At 38.1% G+C, this 25,130-nt stretch overlaps 2 protein-coding genes across 7 annotated transcripts; both read left to right on the top strand.

Moving 5' to 3' along the window:
* Window positions 1-275: 275 nt before the first annotated feature.
* On the top strand, window positions 276-13,492 carry parvb (parvin, beta). Of its 3 annotated transcripts, none has more exons than XM_026366450.1 (13): window positions 276-461; window positions 6,222-6,311; window positions 6,671-6,741; window positions 6,828-6,930; window positions 8,568-8,708; window positions 9,022-9,137; window positions 9,434-9,492; window positions 9,611-9,630; window positions 9,861-9,922; window positions 10,038-10,106; window positions 10,280-10,381; window positions 10,477-10,549; window positions 12,423-13,492. In XM_026366450.1, the coding sequence occupies exons 1-13, from the start codon at window positions 365-367 to the stop codon at window positions 12,497-12,499; spliced, it is 1,080 nt and encodes a 359-aa protein (XP_026222235.1). In that variant the 5' UTR covers window positions 276-364; the 3' UTR covers window positions 12,500-13,492. The 3 variants fall into 3 exon arrangements, with proteins under 3 accessions (XP_026222235.1, XP_026222237.1, XP_026222236.1); XM_026366452.1 differs by lacking the exon at window positions 276-461 and adding an exon at window positions 2,631-2,767; XM_026366451.1 differs by lacking the exon at window positions 276-461 and adding an exon at window positions 2,818-4,184.
* Window positions 13,493-14,511: 1,019 nt separating this feature from the next.
* Window positions 14,512-23,482, top strand: parvg (parvin, gamma). Of its 4 annotated transcripts, none has more exons than XM_026366172.2 (15): window positions 14,512-14,652; window positions 14,748-14,818; window positions 14,954-14,984; window positions 15,525-15,625; window positions 16,200-16,264; window positions 16,876-16,978; window positions 17,125-17,268; window positions 17,431-17,546; window positions 17,648-17,703; window positions 17,797-17,831; window positions 17,944-18,005; window positions 19,052-19,120; window positions 19,232-19,333; window positions 20,038-20,110; window positions 21,749-23,480. In XM_026366172.2, exons 4-15 carry the CDS (start codon window positions 15,562-15,564, stop codon window positions 21,820-21,822), a joined length of 963 nt encoding a protein of 320 aa, XP_026221957.1. In that variant the 5' UTR covers window positions 14,512-14,652; window positions 14,748-14,818; window positions 14,954-14,984; window positions 15,525-15,561; the 3' UTR covers window positions 21,823-23,480. The 4 variants fall into 4 exon arrangements, with proteins under 4 accessions (XP_026221957.1, XP_033181923.1, XP_026221956.1 ...); XM_033326032.1 differs by having other exon boundaries at window positions 14,954-15,246; XM_026366171.2 differs by lacking the exon at window positions 14,954-14,984 and having other exon boundaries at window positions 21,749-23,259.
* Window positions 23,483-25,130: the final 1,648 nt, after the last annotated feature.

The following is a 25,130-nucleotide window of genomic DNA, read 5'->3' as shown; positions in this document are numbered from 1 at the left end:
ATACTGAGGCCACAGTAGGTGGGGGAGTCGTGCTGCAGTGCGTCATGCGCAGAGGTGTTTGACTTTTTGGTTCCCTCATTTATATAAACACGGTAATGATGTAGGAAGGAGAGACTCTTCACCGATCCTGCAGGTGGCGCTGTGGTAAAACGTCTCCAAACAGAGGAGCACATGTGAGTCATGATGCCGAACCAGCGTCTCTGCCCTGCTCCCTGTGGGTTCGTGTCCTTCGTGTCTTTTCGCTGTGATTGGGTCGTGCAGGGCCTACCGGTTCCTGAACGCATCACAGGAAGGAGTGACATTACTAGCAGCTGAGATACAAAACGCTCCCAGCTCAGTTTGGATCCACACACACACTGAAAACATGTCTCTGACTGCGACGAGCGCAAAAATGAAAAAGGACGAATCTTTCCTGGGAAGGTTAGGAGGAACCCTGGCGCGCAAGAAAAAGTCCAAAGAAGGTCAGCTTTTTATTTTATTTTATTTATTTATTTATTTATTTATAAATTTATTATGAGAGGCCTGGATTTGTTTCTCCTTGTTGTGTTTCTGTCCATGGTGCTGCAATCACATGATGCGCTACTCGAGTATTGTCCTGTTATATCAGTCATGAATTGTACACATGATTTCTAACATTTATACACACATACCTCCCTCCTGGTTCTCAGCTCATTATGACTTTGTGGTTTTAGCTTCCCTTTGTATAATACATTAATATATATATATATACTGCATAATAGATATAATGTTCCTAATTAACTTTTGAACACTTGTGTGATTTTGTTGCTTCTATAATTGTAAGAAAATCTTACATTTTACATTACATTGAGTCATTTGGCAGATGCTTTCATCCAAAACGAGGTAGAAGACGAGCAAAATATCTAAGACAAAGCCTCTCAGCAGCTCCACAGGCATTCAACGTGAGGTAATAAACACAAATAGAAAGTACAGTCAGCAACTGGTGACAGGAATTCAGGGTTATGAAGATAAAGGTAAGAGGGTTACAGTCCTTACTGTATTTTAGGTTTCACAGCACTCTTACTTTATTGTCCCAGTTTTCCCAGTTGTTGACCAAACTATTTTCTGCCCTCCCACAGACTAGTCGCTGTCTGGGAAAGGAGACAGCTGCAAGGTTCAACACCTCACTGTGTGTGTGTGTGTGTGTGTGTGTCAGGCATGTGTTTGTATTCTCCATTAAAGGAGGGCCACCAGCAGGAGGACAGAGGTGTTTCAATTCAATAGTTTACTCCCAAAGCTCGGGTGTTTCCACTCATTTTGGATGATATGTTTATGGTTGTTTATAGGTGGGGTAGTCTCACTGTGCAGCAAACACATTAGTGATTGGCTGCACGTTTTAAATTCCAACGGAGGGGCACAACCTCCCCAGGGGTGTAAAATATGTCAGGCTAAATGTTGGCATGATATGTTTGAATTATTTCAGACAAATATGACCACAAGGAGAAAGAAATGAACACAAACGGGCAGAATAACAACAAATGGACACAAAAACCATAAAGAGAAGCAAAATGTCCAATGACGCGAAATGACAAATGACTATAAACAGCAGCAAGGACCACACACTTGTAAATTATATGTTAATAACATTGGTGAAACAGTCTGACTGTGCAGCAAAAAAAAAAAAGTTTAATTTAGATGAAGAGGCCAAACTTGGCAGGCTTGGTGTTGGTGTAATGAGTTTTAAAGTATAGTGGTTGATGAACTGGAACTCATATGTTTATTATAGTGGCAGATTTCTCAAAGATGACTTCATTGTCACACTTTTGGGATATTGATCTCATCACAAAGCTTCAGTTAAGAGCTAGAATGTGATGCAGACTGCACAGTAGAGCTCTTTAAATGTAATAGAATTAAAAAAAACAGTTTGAACATTTTACCTTTGTTTGCTAGTTGCAGACGAAATAGTCAGGTTCCTGAGGATGTGAAGGGTTAAACGAGAAACCGCCCAGGCTGTGGGTTAATTAGATGATAACCGAGAGGTGGGGTTCTGGTGTAATGAGGGAGTTTCAATAATTGTCTTCCTGCTTAGACTTTGAAGTCGTCGCTGTAGGTAGTGAATTCTGCAGTATAAACAAAGGGGAATCCCATCGGTGCAGAGGTGATGTGCTTTTCAGTCGAGTGCAGCAGAGTGAGGGTGCAGTGCCCCTGTGTGGTCAAACGGCGTTAAAGCTCAGATTAAAGCAACATAACTATAACGGTTCATCTCACTTATGTTAGAATTTGAAAACAGTTCACCAAAAGAAGACTGTATGACTTCCCTTATATGTGGTTATAGTGTGAGGTTACGTTCGGGTGTGGTACAGTAGCTCTCGCCTTCTTTACAGGGAACACCCAACACACGAGTTGCTACGCAATTTCTGAATAATCATGAATTGCATTGTTCCATAAGGAAAGTGTGTTGACACTGCTTAGCAACCACACGCACACATTGTAGTACAACACTAGGCTCCACTTCCCCTTGTGTTCAAAAGTGATAGAACAGGATATTTGACAAAATATAAAAGGAGATCCCTGTGGTTTTTGGGCTAGTTTTTAAAGATGATGTTAAAATCCCGATAAAACAGAGAGGAAGTCTGCATCTCCCTGACAAGCTCCTATTGTACTGCTAAACAGTAACAATAGAAGTTTAGTGACAGCCCAAAAGATATTTGCTTTACAAAGACGGAGAGGAGAGAAGAACTCCACATTCACACTCTGAAAATACAAATAAATAACTAAAATACGAGCTGTAAGATGGATGCTAATAATCGTAAGTCATCACTTTTTCTATCCTTGATTTATTTTTTCTGGTGGAAAGAATTTAAGACATTTAAGTACAAGTACACCGCGTATATTTACACTCTCGCTTTGCATATTTTGCTCTTTTACTTGTGTTGTAAGCTCTGAAAGCATCTATATGCAAACACAAGTCATAAAAAAATAATCCGAATGCTAAATTATGCTTAAAATTAGACTTAATGCTTTGATTCCAAGTCATTATTCAAGAGATTCACTGATATTTCAAACATTTAAAAACTACAGTTACTCTATTATTCAAGCAGATCTGTGAACTGTGATGTTGTTCTGTTTTATTCATCAATATACTGAACAGATGTTGACTGATGTTGTACAGCAGAGAGTATTCTGCAACTCTTAACAATATTTAGCTTATAAAAACTAAGCTTTTATGAGTTTATGTAGAAAATGAATAATGACATCTATTTGTCTAAACTCTCAAATGTCAATATTGATTTCAAATTTGTGTTCGCTCGCACAACATTCGACTTTCATTATCGTTTAACTTTGTAAGGGAAGAGCTCAGGAGGAAGAGGGACAGACAGATTGTCATGCAACAGAAATAGAAGTAGAAGTAGAAGTAGAAGTACACTATGGAAAAACAGAATTACAACAATAAATGTATGAAGAGCTGCTGAAGGCCCCGTGGAACATAGTGATGCTGTCATCTCCTGGCTGCGGTTACTGACCGGTGTCTGTGTTGGTGTAAATAACTAGAGCTATATTTAAGGTCCAGTCTGCCTTCTTCATGCTGCCACATTATTTATATCTTCCCTTGTGCCATGGTAAGCCACTTGTCCCCTGATTATCCTCTGCAGCAGAACATATTCAAACTCAGTTCTAGTGCTCATAGAGAGAGAGTTACTCACTGAAATGAGTCTATTCCCTCATACTGTTGTGCATTCACCCACTTAACTGATGATTAGTAAGACAACAAAACCAACTGTTGTGATTTAAAAAATACTCTTAAGAGGTTTACAACACTTTGCTGCATCCATGAAACACATGATACAGAGAATCAGTATTTAGTCGACACTGTAACTATCATTCTGTCCCGTGTCCCAGATGTTACTCGTTTGCTTTCGTACCCTATGTCCAGTGTGAGATCCCCCTCCTGTCCACCCAACACACACACATACAAACCCTAGTGTGTCTCCGGTGTCTCCGGTAACTGCAGTGGTTGGGTGGAGGGTTGGGACAGAAATAAACACGTGATGACGCCCTGCCACTGCTCAGACCCCACCGACTGTGATTCACTCACAGACACATACACACTAACAGCACACATACAATTAATTTTCTACTTTCACTTGTTGCCGTTAGCGGGAATCTGCATATTTATAATAGAGATATGGCAGGCCTGCTGTGTGGGACCAAGAGGAAGAAGCAAGGTAATTTGGTTTTATTCACTGTCTTTGAGGAACTTGTAAGTTGAAATGGGGAAGAAGGTCTTGTTACCTTAGTGCGCTGTGGCTTAAAATATGCTGTGAGAAACCACTGTGAAATGTGCTTTACATTTGTATTATGGAGCTTGCTGTTGTATTTCTAAACTGGTGAGAGAAATTATGTTTATTTCCATGTAGCATTTTGCATTAATGTGCTGTAGTAAATATATTCCAATGTGTAGTTTTACCATTCTAACACAGACTTCACTCTGTCCAGTCCAGTTCAAAAGCTGTAACGCTGTGGATATAGAGTGAGGAGGCAGCACAGTTATGATGAAATCCATCAAGCCTGCTCTGTAATTACAAAGCACGCTGTTGATCTGTAGTGAGATTTAGGGATTGAGCCGGTATTCAGCTCTTATAAGAAGCCTGAATCAGATAGATAGGCTCTGTGGGGACCCCTCCTACCAGGGCAAGTCTGAATATCCTCTCTTTGTAGATGCTTTGAAGATGTGATTGTGATCAGTTTATACTGTAAACACACTGCTCTGGATTTTGTTTCATTATATGCACCATTAGAAAAATTGATTTCACATGCTTTTTATGGGGAAAGGTTTAAAGTGCAAACCTCTCTTTCTGTCACACTGTGGTTCCTCTCGCAGGATTTATAAATAGCAAGCAGGTCAATGAAATGATTGATTTCAGACCATTGATTGTGGTTCAGCCTGATGCAAGTCTTACAAATTGAAATGCAGGATGATAAAAGGGATATGGCCATTAGTGGAAGAAAGGCTTTAAATCCCCTGGGTGTTTTTTTCATTTAGAAATGAAAGTGTCTCAGCAGAAATTGATTTTATTCAAAGCTAGACTCTGTGCGTTCGTGTGTCCAGTCACCTCTAAATCTACTTGAACGTCCCCAGTTTCAAACTAAATTCAAATTCCAACCATATGTTATATATATATATATATATATATATATATATATATATATATATATATAAAGTCTTTCATAAGTTAACAGTGAGCATTTAGTGCAAAGTCCTAAAATGACTTGATTACTCACATACACTTTAGGAGGAGAAAACATGAGGAAGTGAAGATGTGTGATAGCTCAAATACCCTGGGAAGGCATTTCATTCAGTAACCTTGTCAAACACTGCACTCTTCCTCTCGATGAAGAGTGAGTAGATGGAATACATTCACATTAATCTCCATAAAGAGTGCTTAAATTATCTGACCTGGGTCAGTTCATAGTTGTCATTTAGTCCCATCTCATCCAGATAGTACAGTTACAAATAAACATTTAAACAAGTGGAGTCTGTAAAGTATTGTTTCCTGTGAATTCCATAAAAAACACTTTTCACAGTGCTGTAATTAGTGAGCAATGGTGGAAGTGTTCACATCCTTTATTTAAGTAAAATTAGCATGTCAATTTAAAAATACAACTGCCCTGCAGTAAATGCTCGCCTCAGAAGTTTGTTTATGCCATTTAGAGATGCAGAGTCAACTGTGTGATTACTTTAAAAGTTGTAGTTTATTGTTCTCATGCCCAAAACAGTTTAAATTTTAATTTGCAAAGCAAACAGTAGCTGCAGCTGTCACATAATAAAAAGTGCAAAGTGTCTCCATGAAATAAAATGATGCAGAGATATAAAGTAGCAGAAATTTAAAATATCAACGTAATTACCAAGGTATAAAGCATAAATATCCTACAAATATACCAAAGTATAGCCCTCTGTCCCACACTAAATATAGGAAGTGACTAAAGTAGTTTCTGTAGAACTGGAGCAGTTCCAACAAATTCACACTTTTTTTTGTTTGTGTGTGTTTTGATTGTGCACAGATATGGTCAGCAGTCACACAACAAGCGTTTTACTTTTTTACTCCTCTCCTTTTTTCTTCCCTGCTTGTCCTTCTCTGTATACTCAGAACATCCATTAAATCAATTACTTTAGGATTTAAGACCAAGTGCTGTGCTGTTGATTTGTACCTTGGACATGTTTCTTAAAAAGCTTTTTTCCCTCTCTGTTGTTTTCTCTTCAGTCAGCGATCTACACGAGGAGGGGAAGAATGCCATTAATGCTCCCATGCTTCCCACAGGGGTAGACATCCATCCAGAGGACACACTGCTGGGTATATACACACATAGCAGAAACACACACATGCACATATAAAGAACAGTTTTTCGGTTTGTTTTTTTGCAGCTGACTGACTGTTACTGAGATCACAAAGGGTAATATCAGTGTAACATGTTGACTAATGGTGACAGTAGAGGAGTAGGAAATGAAAGTGGGTGGAGTGGCTACGCCTCTGGCTTCAGGCAAAATGTGAAACAGGGTGATAGGGACATTGCATGTTTGTTTTTGTGTCTCCAGGTTTGTGTTATGTGACATAAAAATATGTCTTATCCAAATGTTGAGATAAAACTGAAGAAAATGAATGTTGTTATAAGCCTCTATTCACGTTTATTTGTCTCTCATTGTGTTTATCAGAGGAAAACACAGAGAGGATCATGTTAGATCCAACGTCACGGGAAAATCTTAAATTTAAAGACCTGCTGAAGGTAGATATCATGATTTGATGATTTGTCATGAGATCAGCAGTCAAATATGAATAAAATGGGTTCATTGTATTGTGATGTGTGTTCAGGTCTTGATCGACTGGATCAACAGTGAGTTGGAAGAAGACAGGATCATAGTCAAAGACCTGGAGGAGGACTGTTACGATGGACAAGTGCTCCAGAAGTTGTTTGGTAAGAAACTTGTCTTTGACACTTTTTTTAGACAGAATGTCTGGGACTTCACTTTGAGAACTTGTAGTCGTAGTTATGATTTTCTGTTCTCAACTGTGTCAGCATGAGGGAGTCAAATCACAAACAGCTGGGGCAATTACACCATCAGTAATTTATGGTGCAGCCTGTGGCACAATGTTATGTGAATGTGTGTGAGTTTGGTGCCTGACGAACGTCTGTGTCAGAAAACATTTCAGTAAATGTTAAACTGGCAGTATGCGGCAATTAAACACAACATTTCATGTCCCTACTCTCCTGTGTAACAGCTGTACGTTAATTTAGAGTATCAGTCGAAGTAAATTGATGTAAACTATGCTTTGTTGCATGTTACCCCCTCCCCCCATTTCCTGTCTGCCTCTCTACTGTCAAGCTGTTAAAAGGCCAAAAAAATTATCTCTAAAAAAACATACTTTGATAATTACTCCTAGTAAAGTTTCTTTTTAAAGGACACTTTATTGAAAACGTGACCAATTACAGACCTATAGCAGCAGACACTACTGTGATAAATGTGTTTTCACTAGTGTCTAATAATCTTTAGTTTAGTCCAGAGCTTCCTCCTTGTGTCTGTAGTTTGTTACAACAGGCTGAAAATGAACATTTTTAGATTGTACAGTGACAGTAATAAAAAGACATTTATTTGAAAATCTATTAAATTTTAGTGGTTAAATGTCACACGTGTCTGTATAGAATTTGTCTATTATATAAATTCCTAAATTCTCCATCTTGACTGACTTAATGTGTTTTTTGTGTGTGGTCAGATGGAGAACTCATGATGTCAAACTCCCTGTTCAGCTCCTCTCTTTTTTTAACTCCACACCCTGATGGGTTTCTCCTTCGTCTTCTTCTCTGCTCCGTCTTATTGTCCCTTGTGCAAATTCCAGCTAATTATTCCAACCTGACGAAAAGACTCATTATCTGTCAAACATGTACAAGAATAAAACATCAAGGACTTGGATTATTATTTCTTAAAAGCCAGCTGATGTGACGCAGGGCTGACATGGAATTACATTTGTTGTAGAAGCGCCGCAAACTGCACTTGTAAAACACACAGCAGGACACATTTTGTAAAATGAGGTGTGATTTCTTCATTTGTGTTAAAGCTCTGTTTTTAGCATTCACACTCCTTTATCACTTTTACACCTTATGTAATCTCAGGCTTTTATGGCATCAGTGCCCGTTTTGAAGTCCTTTTTTTTTTCAGTGTTGCTGGTTCTTTGTTATTTATAAAATTTGAACCCACGCTCTTGAGATAAGCCTCTTTTATCCTTTTCCAAGTCATCTTTGTTGTCTGCAGCCACCACATTTGTTCATTTTCAAGATCAGCATGTCCTTGCTTTCCCAAGAGTAATACAAGCGTGAAAAACATTGTGTTCTGCACTTTTTCCAACTTAGACACTGTTTTTCATCATATTTCCTCGGCTATGAAGACAACATCTATGTATGAGTTCATCTATTCCTTTTATTCTAAGCCCCCTAGTTCTTTAGGAGTTATCTTTGAAGCTCAAATTGTTCAGTATAGCACAGGACAACACAGCAGTGTTGCATGATACTATTCTATATATGACCTGACATTGTTGTATCTCCTCTGACACCGACAGAAAAGCTGTCGGGCAGGAAGCTGAACGTGGCTGAGGTGACCCAGTCGGAGATCGGTCAGAAGCAGAAGCTTCAGACGGTTTTGGAAGCTGTTAATGAACTGCTGAGGCCTCACGGCTGGACCATCGAGTGGAGTGTAGACTGTGAGTTTTACGACTTTAGTAATTTGCTGCTTGAAGGGGTGCACCAGGGATTTAGTATGGCACTGCCACAAGGTTTGAAACACATAAAATAAACAGAATAGAAAAGAAAAGACTGGTTCAGTTTGAACCAGCAAAATATCTTACCTTCAGGCCCCCGAAATATTGGATTCTACACTTCTTACAGTGTCTTTCATTTGCTCTGTCCTGTCTCCTAAATGCCACAATTACAGATTGCCTAACAGGGTTGCTGTAAAAATATTAAATCTCAAGTCCAACGAGATGACAGACGTTTCCCTGTCGTTCACTGTTACAGCGATCCATTCAAAGAACCTGGTGGCTATTCTCTATCTGCTGGTGGCTCTCGCTATGCACTTCCAGGCTCCCATCAGACTGCCCGAGCACGTCTCTGTGCAGGTGGTTGTGGTCAAGGTAAGGTGTCTTCTTAAGCTCACGCAATACGGGCAAGTGCAGTGATGTAGTAATAGATATAACCATATATCACTAAATATACCAAAAATTCTATTTATAAATTAAAAATAAATTTTAACACATTCATTTCATCTTATAAATTGCCTGTATGGATCCCTGAAACAACTAACAAACAGTTTGAAGCTGCAAAAAAAAAACCTTTGGTTTGTATCATCTTTTGTTTTTTAGTCATTCTGCATTAACAGTTCAAATAACTCCCTCTTCTAACCTACACCACTTTGGTTATGTCTGAACAGAAACGAGAGGGCATCCTGCAGACTGCTGTCGTGACCAAGCAGCTGACGAGTACGACAGAGTAAGAGCTAATACAATTTATGTTTTCTTCATTAGCTCATGTTTACTCATATATAAAGTATGAGGATGCAGTAGATTCCTGCACTCTGGAAAACTTTTTGTGTTTTTTGTTTTTTCAGAATGATGATGGGAAGATTTGGTGAGTCCACATACCCGTTTGATGTCGTTGCATGCTGTTTCTTTATTTATAACTTTGGACAGAGCTTGGCTGTTTCCATTCTTTATGCTAAACCAAGCTGTCTGCTGGCTGCAGACTTAGACAGACTGGACAGAGGCTTTTCATCTTTGTGACACACTCAACATTTCCCAAAATGTCAAACCATGTGTTTGAGAATTCATAATCAAGGAATTCTTCCTTCTTTAAAACAGAGAGAGATGCATTTGACACTTTGCTGGATCACGCACCTGACAAGCTTAATGTGGTAAAAACGGTAAAAAAGATATTGTCTTTACATTGATTAAAAATGGCATACTTACTAGAAATCTGTACTTTGTAGTTATATTACTAAATAGTTATTTAGTATATCAAATTTGTCTTTTTACTAGTCACTCATCACCTTTGTGAACAAACACCTGAACAAGTTAAACCTTGAAGTAACTGAGCTGGAATCTCAGGTATGAGTTTTAATGGTTTATCCCCAGACCCATCACAGGGTTAGCTCTGCTCTGTATGCATGCATTACTTCTTGAAATGTAATTTTCTAATAGATATAATCCACTCTGGTCTGCTTATGCAGTTTTAATATCAGTTGTGCTGTCATAATTCAATCTGCTCTGTTTGTGTCTAGTTCGCTGATGGAGTTTATCTGATTTTACTGATGGGGCTGCTGGAGGACTACTTCGTCCCTTTGTACAACTTCTACCTAACCCCCGAAAGCTTTGAACAAAAGGTGATTACACCCTCAAATGTTTTATTCTTTTGGAAATTTAGAAGGTTTGTCCCTGTTTAGCTGTGAACCCAGTGTCCATTTTGTCTCCTCTTCAGGTCCACAATGTGTCATTTGCCTTTGAGCTGATGCAGGATGGAGGTCTGAAGAAACCTAAAGCCAGACCAGAAGGTATTTTGCATTAGTTGCATTATATTAAATATATGTGATAAAAGACATAAAGTTGACTTTCTAGGGGAGTATTTACAGTATGGAAGCTAACTCAGAGTATGTCTTGTTCGGACAGGGAGCCACTTCTTGCAGAGGAGTGTTGAATAGCTGATGTCCTGTAGTGGCAGTTATATTGCAGGTTGTCCAGTAGATGGAAACCTTGCCTCACCTTTAAACTATAACACTGATGGATGATGCTAAGTTAAATCATCCTTGAGCTGACATTTCATTGTCCTTTTTAAGTAAAGCACCATATTTTTTATATGATAATACAATACACACAAAAAAAAAAAAAAAAAACCTATGACCCTTTTTGTATTTGTTGGTTACTCAGGGGGCTGTTTATCCCTTTTTTTTGTCCTGTGCCTTTTGGTTCTGTTGCATTGCAGACAGCTTTCTCTGTCAGGTAGCCCTTGAAGAGGCCCCTGAATGTCATTCTGCTTTGTTGTTTTTGAGGTTTCTGTACCCTAATGCATCATTTGAATTTGTCTTTGGAAAAGATTTTTCAGAAATTCATTGCTAAAACCTTTTAGGAGACTACTGCTGTCAGTGGCTTTTCACAATGTGGTAAACTAGTAGTAAAGGCTAATAGGATTGGGCTTGTGGTGATTGTGTTGTGACAGTTTTGTGGAATGGATGACACCCTATAGGATGACCTTAGAACAAATTAACTTCTATTATTATATGATATGACAAATTAATAATTAATATTTGGAAGTGATTACATGATAGAATGCAGTACTTCAGTATTTTGATATGCTAAGATCCAGACAGAGATATTATAGAAATATGTTACAGGTCTCAAAATGTTTTTGTTTTATTCAGGACATACCTTTGGAACTTTTGGCTGCTGTCTATACAGTTTTCATTACACTTACACTATATATTGTCTATTGGCCTGGCAACTAGGCTCTTCAGTGCACAGTGTGCTGTCTATTGTCCCTTTTACACTGTCTGTTTAAAGCAGGATAAATGTAGATAATAAATGTTTAACCCTGACCCTAATGCTAGTCCAACCCTATAACCAGTTATATCTGACCAATCCTTGGTTGTACGTCGGAGTGGTCGAGAGTATCCCTGTTTCTGTTCCACACATTTCGAATGTGCATGTGACAAATAAATATTTAAATCTTAAACTAAGCAAGCTCCAGTCCCTCCATCGAACATCTTTCTGCCTTTTTTTCTAAACTACTTGCATACTTGGTTTGCAGTGATTGAAATCATTATGACTATTATCTTCGTGGCAGCATGACTGTACTTGTACTTGTACTACAGTATACTGTATGTTACTGTATTTCACAATTTGCAAAGGTTTGTGCACATCTGCTGGTTCATTATAAATTAAAGCCGAGATCCCAAAGCCCTTAATGATATCAACACTGTCACCTTAGCTAACAAGGAGATGCAGATGATAAGAAGCTTAAGCCATACTAGTCTGTGCCACGACAAATGGTGCCTGTCTAAAATAACTTAAAATACATCTAATAGTTACAATGACAAAAAGGCAAATAAACATGTATGTAGGGCATCTTGGTTCCTGGAGAGAACAAAGTATTTTTGTGCCTTTGAATCTCTCCTGGTAAGAATACATCATGTAATAATCATTTATTATTATCATTCTTGGGAGCTATTTTAAGCTCTAGTTCATTTCCAGAATTACACATTTTGATGGAATGTACTCAAACAGCAAGAGGCTCCTTTGCACTGTAAATATGATTTTATGGTAGCACAGACCATTTATTTTGTGCCTCAGTGTTCAAAGAAACTTCTCAAAGCGGTTCATATTTGGCAAAACTCTAATGATCTCTGCTTTGTCTCCGTTCTTGTTTTACAGATGTTGTCAACCTGAACCTCAAGTCCACCCTTAGAGTTCTCTACAACCTGTTCACCAACTACAAAAACTCTGAGTGAACTTTTCCAGTTTCACCAGTATTACTTAAAATACTGCCCTGTGCCTGTGCTCATATTACGCATTACAGTCTGGACACTGGAGGAGACCAACTGGGACTGAAAGTCATTATGTGGGACTTAAAAAGACCCAGAGGGAGTTGCCTGAAAAAGGCTCTGAATGCTTGCATTTAATCTTCCCCAAATGTCAGTATTTATTTATTCCTTCCACGGATGTTAACTGGAACCCAGGAAACTCTGTAGTCTTTATCCCTGCATTTGAATACACAGTCATGGGAAAATATATGAGTGCAGAATGTTAAAACTTGATTAATTATCTACAATAGATTATTTAAAGAGGTTCAAAATACCTTCAATGCTGTTATATAATATCTAAATGCTTTGCATGAATATCAAAAGAATAGTTTGACATTTTTTTGGGAAATAAGCTTATTTGCTTTCTCGCTGGATCAGATGAGAGGATTGACACGACTCTTATTTGTATGCTAATATTCACTGGTACATCCAGCAGCAGCTGGTTGTCTTAAATTAATAGCTCATGTTAATCTGGCTCTGATAAAAGATGAGAACATTTCTCCAACAACGCCTTTTGACTTTAAATAATATTTACTGAAAGCACGGGGGAAAATTCTTTACCTACAAACAAATATGTTCACCTTGTCTTTGCTTAGAAATGCTAAATTTCTCTAAATGAAGCTAGTTTATTATAAAATACATTTTATTTAGGTTATTTACAATCACATATGTGGACTAACAAAATTAACTACCAAAATGTCAGGTCATCATCATTTAGCTATTTCTTGAATACAATCAATTACAGGGAATTAGTGAATGTTAACTCTTGGCAACAAAGTAAATAATCGTGTTTCCCAAAATCAACTATTGCTGATGTAAGAAACTTGAACATGTTGTGTATTTTATATTATATTGTGCCTGAAAATGCTTTCTATATTCTTACTATATAACTTTAAATAATACAGTCACTTATTAGTGGAAGGAACTGTGAATGACTCTTCTTTGCTCGGAGCTATACATAACAGATCAGACGTAAAGAAGCCTTTCGGATGAGAAAGAGTGAAACTGTCAAGATTTTCATGTAAGCCCACTCACCTTTGGGGTATGATCTGAGAACCTCCACAGACACCAGGTTTTAAGCCATCTTTAAAAGCTGGTAGCTGTTGCCTCCTGCTCTAAGTGCGATGTGCTCTTACCTTCCTTGGAGACCTGCAGTCTGAGTATCTTTGTATTGACTAGCCTTTCAGACGAGTCCCCTAGAGGGCCTGGACCTGTCACTGCTCTCTGGAAGCGGAGCTGGCCTGGTGTTACTACCTGGAGACCTACTAAGATGTACAGAGCATGCATTTCAGAGCCAAACTGAATTATTGAGAGAGTGGATGAGTCAATCTAGCTGGCACTCGCACTCGATGGCTCACCCCTGTGCATTTTTTATCTTGCCTATCAAGAAATAAATGCCTGGAATCAAACAGAATGAGAATTTCATTTTATCTTTTACTTGCATGATAGGTTAGATTTGCCTTTGCTTTTGAGTGAGATTGGCTTTTGGAACAGCCTATTCCTGCAATTTGGGTTTAGCTAAAGGAATTATGGGTTTATTTTAGGCCTTTATTTTCTTGTCTCATTCCTTTGTTGCCATGGTAACCTTCCACATCCCCTAAATTGCCCCTTCGTCTGGCTGATGGGTGGTCCTTTTTCTTTCCTGCAATAAGGTCGGTGCACATACAGAGCTTGTTGTTTTGTTGTCTTTGTGTCTTTCTGTATTTTTTGGCATGTTGTTTGGAGAATTGAGAAGGCTGGCGAGACCAGATGACAGCAAATTGATCTGACCGGGCACAGATGGAGATGTGTGAGTTCAGCTTGAGTGGTTCGGGCCTCCGAGTGTCACATCTCTCTCGGCCCTCCTGTGGTGTGGTTTTCCAAACAATACATTTGTACCCAAGAGTCCTCCCTGTACTCTTCCCGTTGACACATACGTATTATTAAAGTCTCAACCGGCTCGTGACACAGAATATAAACACCCCTATCAGAAGTAGCTGCTGCAAAGCCAGTACCAAAAAGAGGAAGTGCTGTCTCTCATTGGCGCCTATCTTCCTCTTCGATCTGGTGACGGTATTTTCTTTTAAAACAGCGGTTTGAAAGTAAGTGCAGACAGGTCATTTGCATTGATAGAATTCTCTATGCCTCCATTCAGACTGAGTGCATATCTACACTTCTGATATTGCTGTTTTGACAGTTTGTGGAGTTAAGGAACTCAATTCAGCTGAAGTCGCCCATTTCTGTCGACTCGCTCCCAGAGTGCTGAAGGTAAGCTCATTCAAAAAGACTTTTTGTTTATGACCTTGTTTGAAAGTTCCTGTCAACCTCAGGAAAAGGAAGCCACACAAACCCAAAAAGCACGGGGAAAGAAAACTTGCTCACTGAGGCTTTTCTCTTCTCCAGATCCAGGAAACAACAGTTTGACACGCTCCAGGTCACATCTGTTCTGTCAAAATGTGTTACTTTGTGTGTTTTGTTTCAGACCATATGATTTAAAATGTTCAGAGTGAGAGGTGTCGCCCTGCAAATATCACAACCTATAGTACTTGATATGCTGAGTGCTTAGAGTTTCACTGAAAAAGAGAAATAGGAAGTGAGGAAACTAAACATCTTCCTTCTTCAATTTGACAAGTCTTTGACCAGTTCAGTTCACTCCTGTGCTCTGCTGTTATTTTAGAAACTTCTAATGCTTTCAGGTATGACCAAAAATCTTTCAAGAAGCCTTCTTTGAACCTGAACAGACATTCAGAGGTTCGCACTGCGATCAGCATCTTCCACTGGGGCTCAGCGAGTAACTCCCCTGCAGCAGCCGATAGTTGAGCAATATGGGGAAGGAAACTTACTGAGCCCCTGTTGAAAGAGAGACTTTCCGCCAATCATGTTCATAGAAAAAGTGTTTCTTCTTCCCACTGTGGTTCATATTCAAGAACTTCTTCTAAATGTGTTAGAGCACAGTTGATTCTTTTGTTGACAGGCCAACAGAAGTGAAGATCGCACCTAGAGGAAGAGCAATGGAGACTGATATCTTTGCGAATCAAAAAGAGGAAGATGCCATAGACTCTCAGTATTTCCAGGGTATGTGCGCCTTTAGCAAGCTGCTAAACAAACATGTAAACATGCTTAGTGCTGAACGTTTCAATCAATCTTTCTGTAGCATATTTAGAGCATCATAGCAGTAGTCTTACATGTTTTAGCTTATTTACATGAATCGTACATGTACATAATGTCAGTGTTTCGTTCACTGATATATGTCAGTTAGACCGCTCAGTTTTATGCACAAGTCTAAGGTACCACAAATCACAGCCTCCTAAATTGTGATCATAAAGAGGAATCTTTCAAAAATCCAACATTATACCCCTATAAATATATAATTTAATGCTGGGCTGTTTAGTATGGTGAACCTAATGCACAGCGAACTGTTCTATCTTCTATTCCAAAACAAATCCATATCCAGTTCATAATTAAAATATGGATTCAAGCAACTTTAAATTGCATTATGACACCACAAGAATATAAAATTGTATTTATGTTGTATGGAAAAAATGGATGTGAGGCATTTAGAACATAATCACTGTACAATAAATGTAAGGTAAACCTAAATAGAAACTAACCACTGCAGGTTATATATGTTTTATAAATATTCAAACAGGAGAGAAGAGGAAAGTCATTCAGCCATCATCTTTAAAAGACCCCAAACTAGAAAAGTTAAAGGAGGTAAGCAATTAATTCCTGTTATGTAGACATACTGTAGACCCTTACCCTGGTACTCTGTCTTCCATTCAACATTTAGTATAACTTTAAAGCAAGACTCCGCTTGTATCTTTAGTGAGCTGGAGATAAATGCTACATAAGAAATACATTACAGAGCCTGAATGTATGTCTGTGTGAAAAAGCATGAAAGAATGTCTGTTGCTGGGAGAGAGGTGGAAAGATCAATCAAATTTTAATGAACATAATTACTAGAGGTGCTGGGAAACAGATCAGAAAGCAGCGAAGAGCCGGCAGAGTCTGCTAGATCAGGCTTCAAGCACATTTTGATTGGAAAAGATGGCAGCTCAAGTGCTGTATGCAAGTAGCAATGAATGAATAAATGACTAGATAAGCCTAGTGTATACTCTTTGGAGATTTGGGAGGAAAAGCAAATGAAATATAATTTTTATTTTTGGACGAGAACTTGCATCTACTTCAAAATCATCATATTATGTCTGAAAATTGATTAAGAGCATTAAAAAAAAAGGTTTCATGTTGTTTTTCATCTTTCACAAAGGTGAAAGAAGAATGGGTGGATGAGAGTTTGATATATCTGATGAATTGTGTCTTTCCAGGTGTTGACTAATTGGATCAATGGCATTTTGAAACCAGAGCACATAGTGGTTCAGAGTCTGCAGGAGGATCTGTACGATGGACTGGTGCTTCATCACCTGCTGTGTGAGTTGATGTGCATTTGTAAAATCATTTTTCAAATTAGAAGATGAAAACTAATAAATGTTTGTCTTCCTCTAAAAGCTGTCAGCTCTAACAACCAAAACACAATTCTTGTCATTACGTCTTTACCCTTTACCTGATGTCCACAGCCAGTTTGGCCGGTGTACACTTGCCCGTGGAGGAAATGGCACTGACCAGCACTGCTCAGATCCGCAAGCTGGAAGTGATCATGGAGGAGCTGAACAAGAGATTAGGCTTAGAGGACAGTGACCAGATCAGGTGGAATGTCAATCGTGAGTCGTGAAGTTAACTGTTAATCCTCTGTTCTTGGGATGTACTGCAGGGAATTTGATGTGAACTGCATTAATGTCACAGTAAAGGCACTTCTCTGTTTCCATATGTTTTGGTGATGAAATCTGTCGTATCAGTGCTAGTTGATTTTTCTGTTCTGTCAGTCATCCACAACAAAGACCTTCTGGCCACTATTCATCTGCTGGTTGCCATGGTGAGATGTTTCCAGCCTGAAACTGATTTGCCACCGAATGTGAAGATTGAAGTTGTAATAGTGGAAGTGAGTTTCAGGTCCTGCTTTAGCACTTGTTCTCCGAAGTCATCTTGAATACACTTTGTTGAACTGTTGCTCAATTTTGGTTGACTTTCATTTCCATCCAGGTCGGCAGAAGTGGAATAAAGTCAGATGTACAGGTGGAGATCCTAACTCAGGACAGGTGGGTAGACCTCTGCCCTGTGTGATCCTGTGGATTTCAGAAAAACTCTGGGTTCAACTTTTTTTCCTCCTTCTTTTTAAACTTTTTTAACAGCATAACAAGGAAGGACTCCATCAGCAACACTGAGAGTGAGTACAAGCAGTCAGACGTGAAGCCGGGGTGACATTTTGAATGTCGTCCAAAAACAGCATTACAGCCTACAATGACTCAACACACTTTTCTTGCTCTCTGGTCACTCAGGCGAAGATCCCATTGAGCAACTGCTGAAGCTTGAGGCTCACAAGGTCAACACAGTGAAGAAGGTAAAACATGGACAGGAGGAGAAGTGTCGAAGTACTTTTAGTTAAGAACTCTCTCGGCTGCACTGGTAGTGAGAGAGCAAATGGAAAGGTGTTAGGACAGGAAATACATTTTAGCATCAAGTATCACCTGTTTGTTGCCTTAACCCGTACGATTATAATATAATATAAAGTATAAATGTAAAATTGCCTCCTGTAGTAGATATACATGGATTAATTTTGGTCATGCAATGCTTCTTGTGGCATTTTATACTATTTGAAATGTGTTTTTAGGACACTTTCAGGTCCGTTTATACAAAAATTGCACTCTGGTGCATCCTGTTTCCACTGATCATCCTTGAGATTGGAGTCCACCTGTGGGAAATTCAGTTGATTGGATATGATTTGGAAAGGCATACACCTGTATACATAAGGTATCACAGTTAACAGTGCATGTCAGAGCACAAAACAAGCCTTCAGGTCCAAGACATTGTCTGTAGACCTCTGAGACAGGATTGTATCGAGGCACAAATCCTCTCTAACATAACAAAATGTGGAGAAGGTTAAGCACTGTAAAACCTTTCTGAATGGACTGAATGCCCCCTTTTGGGACTTAAAAACAAAGTCCATGAAGACCCCAAAAATTTAATAGAAAGACAACAGGTTGCATCATTGGGGCCACCTAGCAGTTTGATGTTGTGTATTGGTAAATTGAAGGTCTATAGGTAAAATAATTATCTATTCAAACTGGAACACTGGCGATAACAGTTATTGAGACATCTTACCAAGTTGGAGGTTCAAGTTAAGTGAGGCCGATGAGATAAAATACATCTCTAACCGAAAGAGGAGGTGATAGTTTGCTGTGAGGCTGCAGCTTTTAAGTTTTTGATTAGGGGGTTCATTCTTACGCCTGCCTATGTATGTGCATCTTCAGATGAATAACATTTTAAAAAACCTTTTCTAGTAAGTGTGTCTTTGGGTTTCAGGGATGAATGGAACGTGTTTGACAAACATATGTCAACCACACCAGACCATCTAGTGTGTTAAAACCATCTATCCTATTTTTCCAGGCTATATTACACTTTGTCAACCAGAATATGTCAACCATGGGTCTGCAGGTGGCTGATATGGACAAACAGGTAACAAAAAAAACAGCTGCTGAACAGCTTTCCCGTAAAGAAATCAACTAATTTTAAGATTATATCACCTTCCTCGAACAAGCTCCAGTGCCCGTTGTGTTTTCTGTGTAGTTTTCTGATGGTGTGATTCTGCTGCTGCTGATCGGACAGTTGGAGGGCTTCTTTATCCCGCTGTGCGACTTCAACCTGACCCCTGTCAGTCACTCTGAAATGGTAGAGTATGGATTCACTATAGATTCATCACACATAAGTAAGAATAAATGAATCCATGACACATCTACACACTCTCATCACTATACTTAAATTATTTTGTCAAAAGACACATTACTACTTTCAATTAGTGTTGATTACATTTTGAGTAATATTTTGTGTAAGTGTAGAAATACACAGTCTCCATTATTCAAATTTGAAAAATCATAATTTCCTTTTTTCATTTCTAATTTGAGCTAATCTAATTTCCTCCTCGAGCACAGTGGGTAATGAACTACAGTACTGAAACCTGATCCAAAATTGTGCCTATTACTATACATGATATGATAAAATTAATATTTTACAATTCCCATGATAAAAGTCAATGCATAATTACATCTATGTCATGGTTCACTTGTAATGATATCTTTGATATCACTTTACTTGAAGCAATAGGGTGAGTCTATGAAAAAGTTATGACTCTTTTATCATAGATATGATGAGTTCATGAATTACTTACTGCACGAACACACTGTGACACTCTATAAAAGAGTTTTTTGATGTTTTTTGACTTTAAAAACTTAAAAACTGGCGGTAAACACACACACATATATAAAAGCTTAACCCATAGTACTTTGTAATAGATTCCTCTATGGCCTTACACTAAAGAACTAAACATGTTATATATTTATTTTGTGTAATGACAGTTTTGTTTCTTTGATCTGTAGCTTCATAATGTGACCTTAGCCTTGGATCTCTTGAATGATATGGGCCTACAAATGTCCAGTATTGACCCACAAGGTGAGGAAAATGCCTGCTCTTCTCACAAGACATGCTTTGTTTTATTGACAGCAGATTTCACAATTCCAGGCACAAAGTGTGAAAAAAACAATTGTAAAAGAAAACAGGGGGCTTTAATGTCCAACTAATTCAGATGATAACCTCTATCAGGAGCATTTATCAGGATGACAAAGAAACGCCAAAATCTGTATGTGAGGCAAAGAGGGGAGTTGCTGCAGCAGTTTGAGTTAATCTGCGCCGCTCGGCGGAGGGTGGGCTTGACAGCATTTTGAAGGGATAGCTGAAATTGCTTACTGAATATGAATGAGCGCGATTTGTGTCTCGATGAGTATCACTGTGGATGACTGGCTGAGTCCGAGGTCATCATCGTTCATTTAGAGAGGAACAGTGAGGGAGATGTTCTCAGTGGGATGATGTCACTCTGCTGACCGCTGATAGATACAGAGATTTAACCTCGCAGCTACGGCTATATCTACATTGTGTCTAGGGGAAGATATGTTATCTGTATTCATGAGCACTGCTACTGTATAATACACGGTTATTAGTGGGATCGCATAAATATTCAGATTTGATCTGTCGACTGAAATTTTGTGTTTGTCAGTTTCAACTTGCAGCTTTCACTTATTAGACTTCCAATTGTAAAATCTCAAGTTTGTGATTTGTGGCATTATGATTCTAAGCATGCAGAATATCACGCAGCAGAAGAGCATTGCATTAATAGCAGATTTTCCAGTTGGCATGTAAGGCCTTTAGAACTACTACATGATGGTTTAATAAGGTTAGTTAAGTGAATTTTGTATCCTCTTCATAAAATGGGTCAATCAAAGGTCTATGTCAGAAAAAAAATTAAGATTTTTTACCTTTAAAACCACAGTTTTTCTTTTACTGTTAAATATTTATTGATTTATTACATCCAGTCATGTAGTGGACTTGCAACTAACACTTATTTTCATTATCAATGAATCTGACAAATATTTTATTGACAAATGCTATAAAATGTTAAAATAGTAAATAATGCAGAATTGAAAGTCAATAAGGACATTTTTCAACTTCACTTCACTGCAGATTATTCATAAGATGCTCCCTACACCGTGGTCCTTTTACAGTCACTAAACATTCACACAACATTGCCTGCCAGCCATATACTGTAGCCTGTATTTGTAAAATAAATCCTTAACACTGTAACTGTTAATATAAGGACCAGCACAATTAATCTAAGCCAGGAGCAAGGGGCTAATTTAATTCATTTTTAGTGTCTTTTTAATTACCGGCATAATTGCTGTGATGGAATGAGGAATCCCAGCACTCAGAGTCTAAAACGGGAGCATGCTGTGTGCATTAATTAGGTTAGCCAGTGGTGGAGTCAATCTTTATGTCACATTCATTCAGTTAGTGCATCTCACAACAGATAGCAATTTAGCCCCGTTTTCATCTCACCAAGGACGTATTGATTAAATTTCCATCTAATGATTTTTTTTTTGTCCTCCTGATCTATGACCCGTAAGAATAAATTGTGAGAATACTTATCGCCTAATACTGGTAAAAGCATCCTCATATTCCCACTACCTCAGTGACTTGATGGATGCTGATGGGACAATAAAAATACACACTAAATGTCTCCTGTGGATTGTGTCACAGATATTGTCTCTCAGGACGTCACTGCCACCTTGAAGGTCCTGTACGCCCTGTTCAAGAAGCACAAAGGGAAATGAAAGAGGACACACACGTCTAAAGGGACCCAGCAATAAACAAGTACAGACAGAGATGAAGATAAGTAGAACTGGCAGAACTGTCTCTAATCTGCTGCAAATACGGTCAATCTATTTATTTAAGCAGTGAAACAGACAGCTTTTAGGTCTTTTTTTCTGATGCTCTCAAGCTAATTTAAAATAAGTGCAAGAAGCTTAAGTAGCTCATGCATAATCAGTGTAGCTAAGTCTATGGGCCTAGTAAGGGAGCAGAATCAATTAATTTTAAAGTCAATAACTGAACTTTGAACTTTTATTTGTGAATTTATTTATTTGTATCTTTAAGACTACAGACAACCAAAATGTTTAAAATTTCCCCATCAATTTGTATATAATAATCCTGTCAATGTAGTTTAAACTGGTGAAAAAGGCAAAAAATCAGGTCAACGGCAAAAGGAAAGTCTCCCTATTTTTTGTTTAATTCGAATAACTTGTCCAGGCAAACAGTAGTAATTTATTGCCTAGCAAGAGTGTAAGCGATTAGCTCACCACCTATAGTCACTATCACCGCAGGCCATGAGCGCCACCTGTTTTTGTGAAGAAGTGGACTATTTCTCACAGGATCACAAAAGGCCCAGGATTCTGTTTGTTCATGTTTTGTATATAATTTGATTAAATATAGAATTGTTTAGGAATTGTCTCCACTTATGACCCCGACTTTTGGCGGAGGTTAATGTAGATACATGTTTGAAAATATAATTTTTAAGACTTTGGTATAGCTCATACTGTAACATACTCATGGTATGCTCCTAAATAAATGTGTATTTTTTTGTTGTACCACTTTCGGCTCTGACTGGACTCTTCATAACCTTTAAAAAATTGTTGAATGTATCAATTTGGTTGGTTGTATTTCCATTTCAGTCTGCCACAGCTGCAGACATTTTGTACTTAGCACAACCCTGTCTTTATCGTCACTTCTCAATACTGAATGTGAATTTCATTTCTCAGCTTCTTCTGTAGTATTTGTTCCTGCTTGCTGACAGTTTGTGACCTCCTCTTTTTCTTTCTTATCTGTGAATGGAATTGTCTGTTTGATTTTTTTTTTTTTTTTCATTTTTTGCTATTGAATTGTTCACAATACGGTGTCACACTAATGTAGAAGTAACTCAGCAGGCAACAAAAAAGAAAGGTGTGGATGACAGGCACACAATGGATGGAAAACAGGAGACAGACAATAAAAGCTTATTTTGCAAATGACGTGTTGAATTAGAATTGGAAAAATCCACTTATTATTACAATCTGTGTTGCAAAGAAGAAATTTATGCAAACCATCAGTGACTTGTTAGTGGAAATCCAGCAGCTCAGTTCCTTTGTGTTAAATAATAAACTGTCTATCACTGACACTTTGGTTTTAGTTTTGTGAATTTACCTTGTGCATTAGCTGTTTAGTCTTAAGGTTAAAGAATAAAATCTGTGCAATGCTAAACAGTAACAACAACCACATTCACACTTTTTATTCTCTCCAGTTTTTTTTTTTTTTAACAGATATGTTTGTTGACATTCAGGAAACCAATTTATGCATATCCACAATGTTGATAGAAAATACATGCCTAATTCGCATTTCATTTCCCCTGACATTTTAAAAAGTTTGCAGAAGTTTTGCTTGGCAGTCAGATAGGAACATTAATACTGATGCACGGAGATGATGGAGAAAGCATCTTCCAACATTTTTATAACAATATGAAAAGGGTCATTTGTATGATGAATATAGGAGAGCTGATATACAGAAATATAACCTGTGTAACCTTTTACTGAGCTAGTTAGCAAACTAGCGCAGTAAAACCTGCTGAAATATACTGGTGAACAGAGTCGAGTCAATAGAGACTAAAAACTTCTAGAGTGAACAATAGAATTACTTTTGCTGGTCAGAAAAATAAAAATTAAACTAATAGAATAACTAACTTTTGACACTAGCTTTAAAAGATCAGTGCCAATGTTGCATTTACAACTTCTTTCTGCTGCAAGTGGACAAAGAAATCGTGTTAATTGGGCACTTGACTGTACAGTTTGCAAGTAAAGCTAAATTTCGAATCTGCTGTTTTCCAATTCACATTCCTCAAACCCCTCGCCTTGGGTGATTTTTAGGACAAATTGTTTTTTTGACAATTTAATTTTATGTTACTTTGTGAAAGGTAAAAGCCACTCAATCACACTGTCAAAACATGAACGCTGTTGCAATAAAGTGCTCTGTGAGTTTTAAGGTCTTCTCAGTGCAGATTTACACAAACTTCATGGGACCTTGCAGCTGTTTGAGCAGTCCAGAAAACCCTCATCATTCACTCATGCATGTTTGCTTCCCATTTCACCCTAAGTTGGTCCATATAAATATTTACTCGTAGCATACATTAACAGTGAGCTCTGCATCGTCATTATCATTGCCATTGTCATTGGATTTGTTCTCCAAGACAGCATGTTTGTGTTTCAGACGGCTGGAGCCAACCTAAAATGTGCATTTTTGATTGAATAAGTGGTTAAAACCACAAAGTGTCCTGACTGAAATATAAGGAACATGTTGTGTTAAAACAACAGAGCCTTCAAAACAAAATTAATAATATGGATAATATACAAAAACCTGTTTAACCACAGTAGCAAAGTAACACTCTTGTTTTGTCCCTTTATTTAAACTTGCACATTTCATGGTATTGAAACAAGCTGGATACATCACAGTGATTGCATGCAAACATTTGTGTGTCTCTGATATGGGTGGGCACTGATCCTATGTTTATCCTAACATAGGATAAAGTGAATAAAAGTGAAAGGTAGGATTAATGTTGTTTAGCCACTGTATGCATATCAGCAAAAAGGTCACAGCTTAGTCTGTCACCAGTTTCTAATCCATCCAAACAAGTATAAACAGGGATTAAACCTTTTCTGCTCTAATGGTGGCAGTTTCTTCATCTCCCATTAGAACACCTACAGTATATCACAACCACTTACTCATCAGTGCAGTGAGACGATATAATAAATTGCTTATTTTTCAAGGGCTGGGAACATTCTAAAAAATACATTTTTGAAACTACTGTGAAAGTCTGTGTGACCACACCAGAGTGTTGCTCTTAAACTGTTTCAAGAAAAATAAATGTGGTCTCTTTGAATAGAAAACCCACTGGACATCCAAAATGCTGACAGAAAACATGAGTAATAGCTGCGTCCTTTGTCAAACTGAACAGATGAATCTCACTGTGCATGAAAATGGGACTGAAACCAACAGTGCAGTTTGACTTTGAACATTAAGGTGAAACTGGTGGTTATTCTGCTGGTGTGTTACATAC

This window comes from Anabas testudineus, chromosome 6 (genome assembly GCF_900324465.2).
Source record: "Anabas testudineus chromosome 6, fAnaTes1.2, whole genome shotgun sequence".
NCBI classification, from domain to species: domain Eukaryota; kingdom Metazoa; phylum Chordata; class Actinopteri; order Anabantiformes; family Anabantidae; genus Anabas; species Anabas testudineus.
Note: the sequence above shows the minus strand (reverse complement) of the source record. Positions and strands in the feature narration are given on the sequence as shown.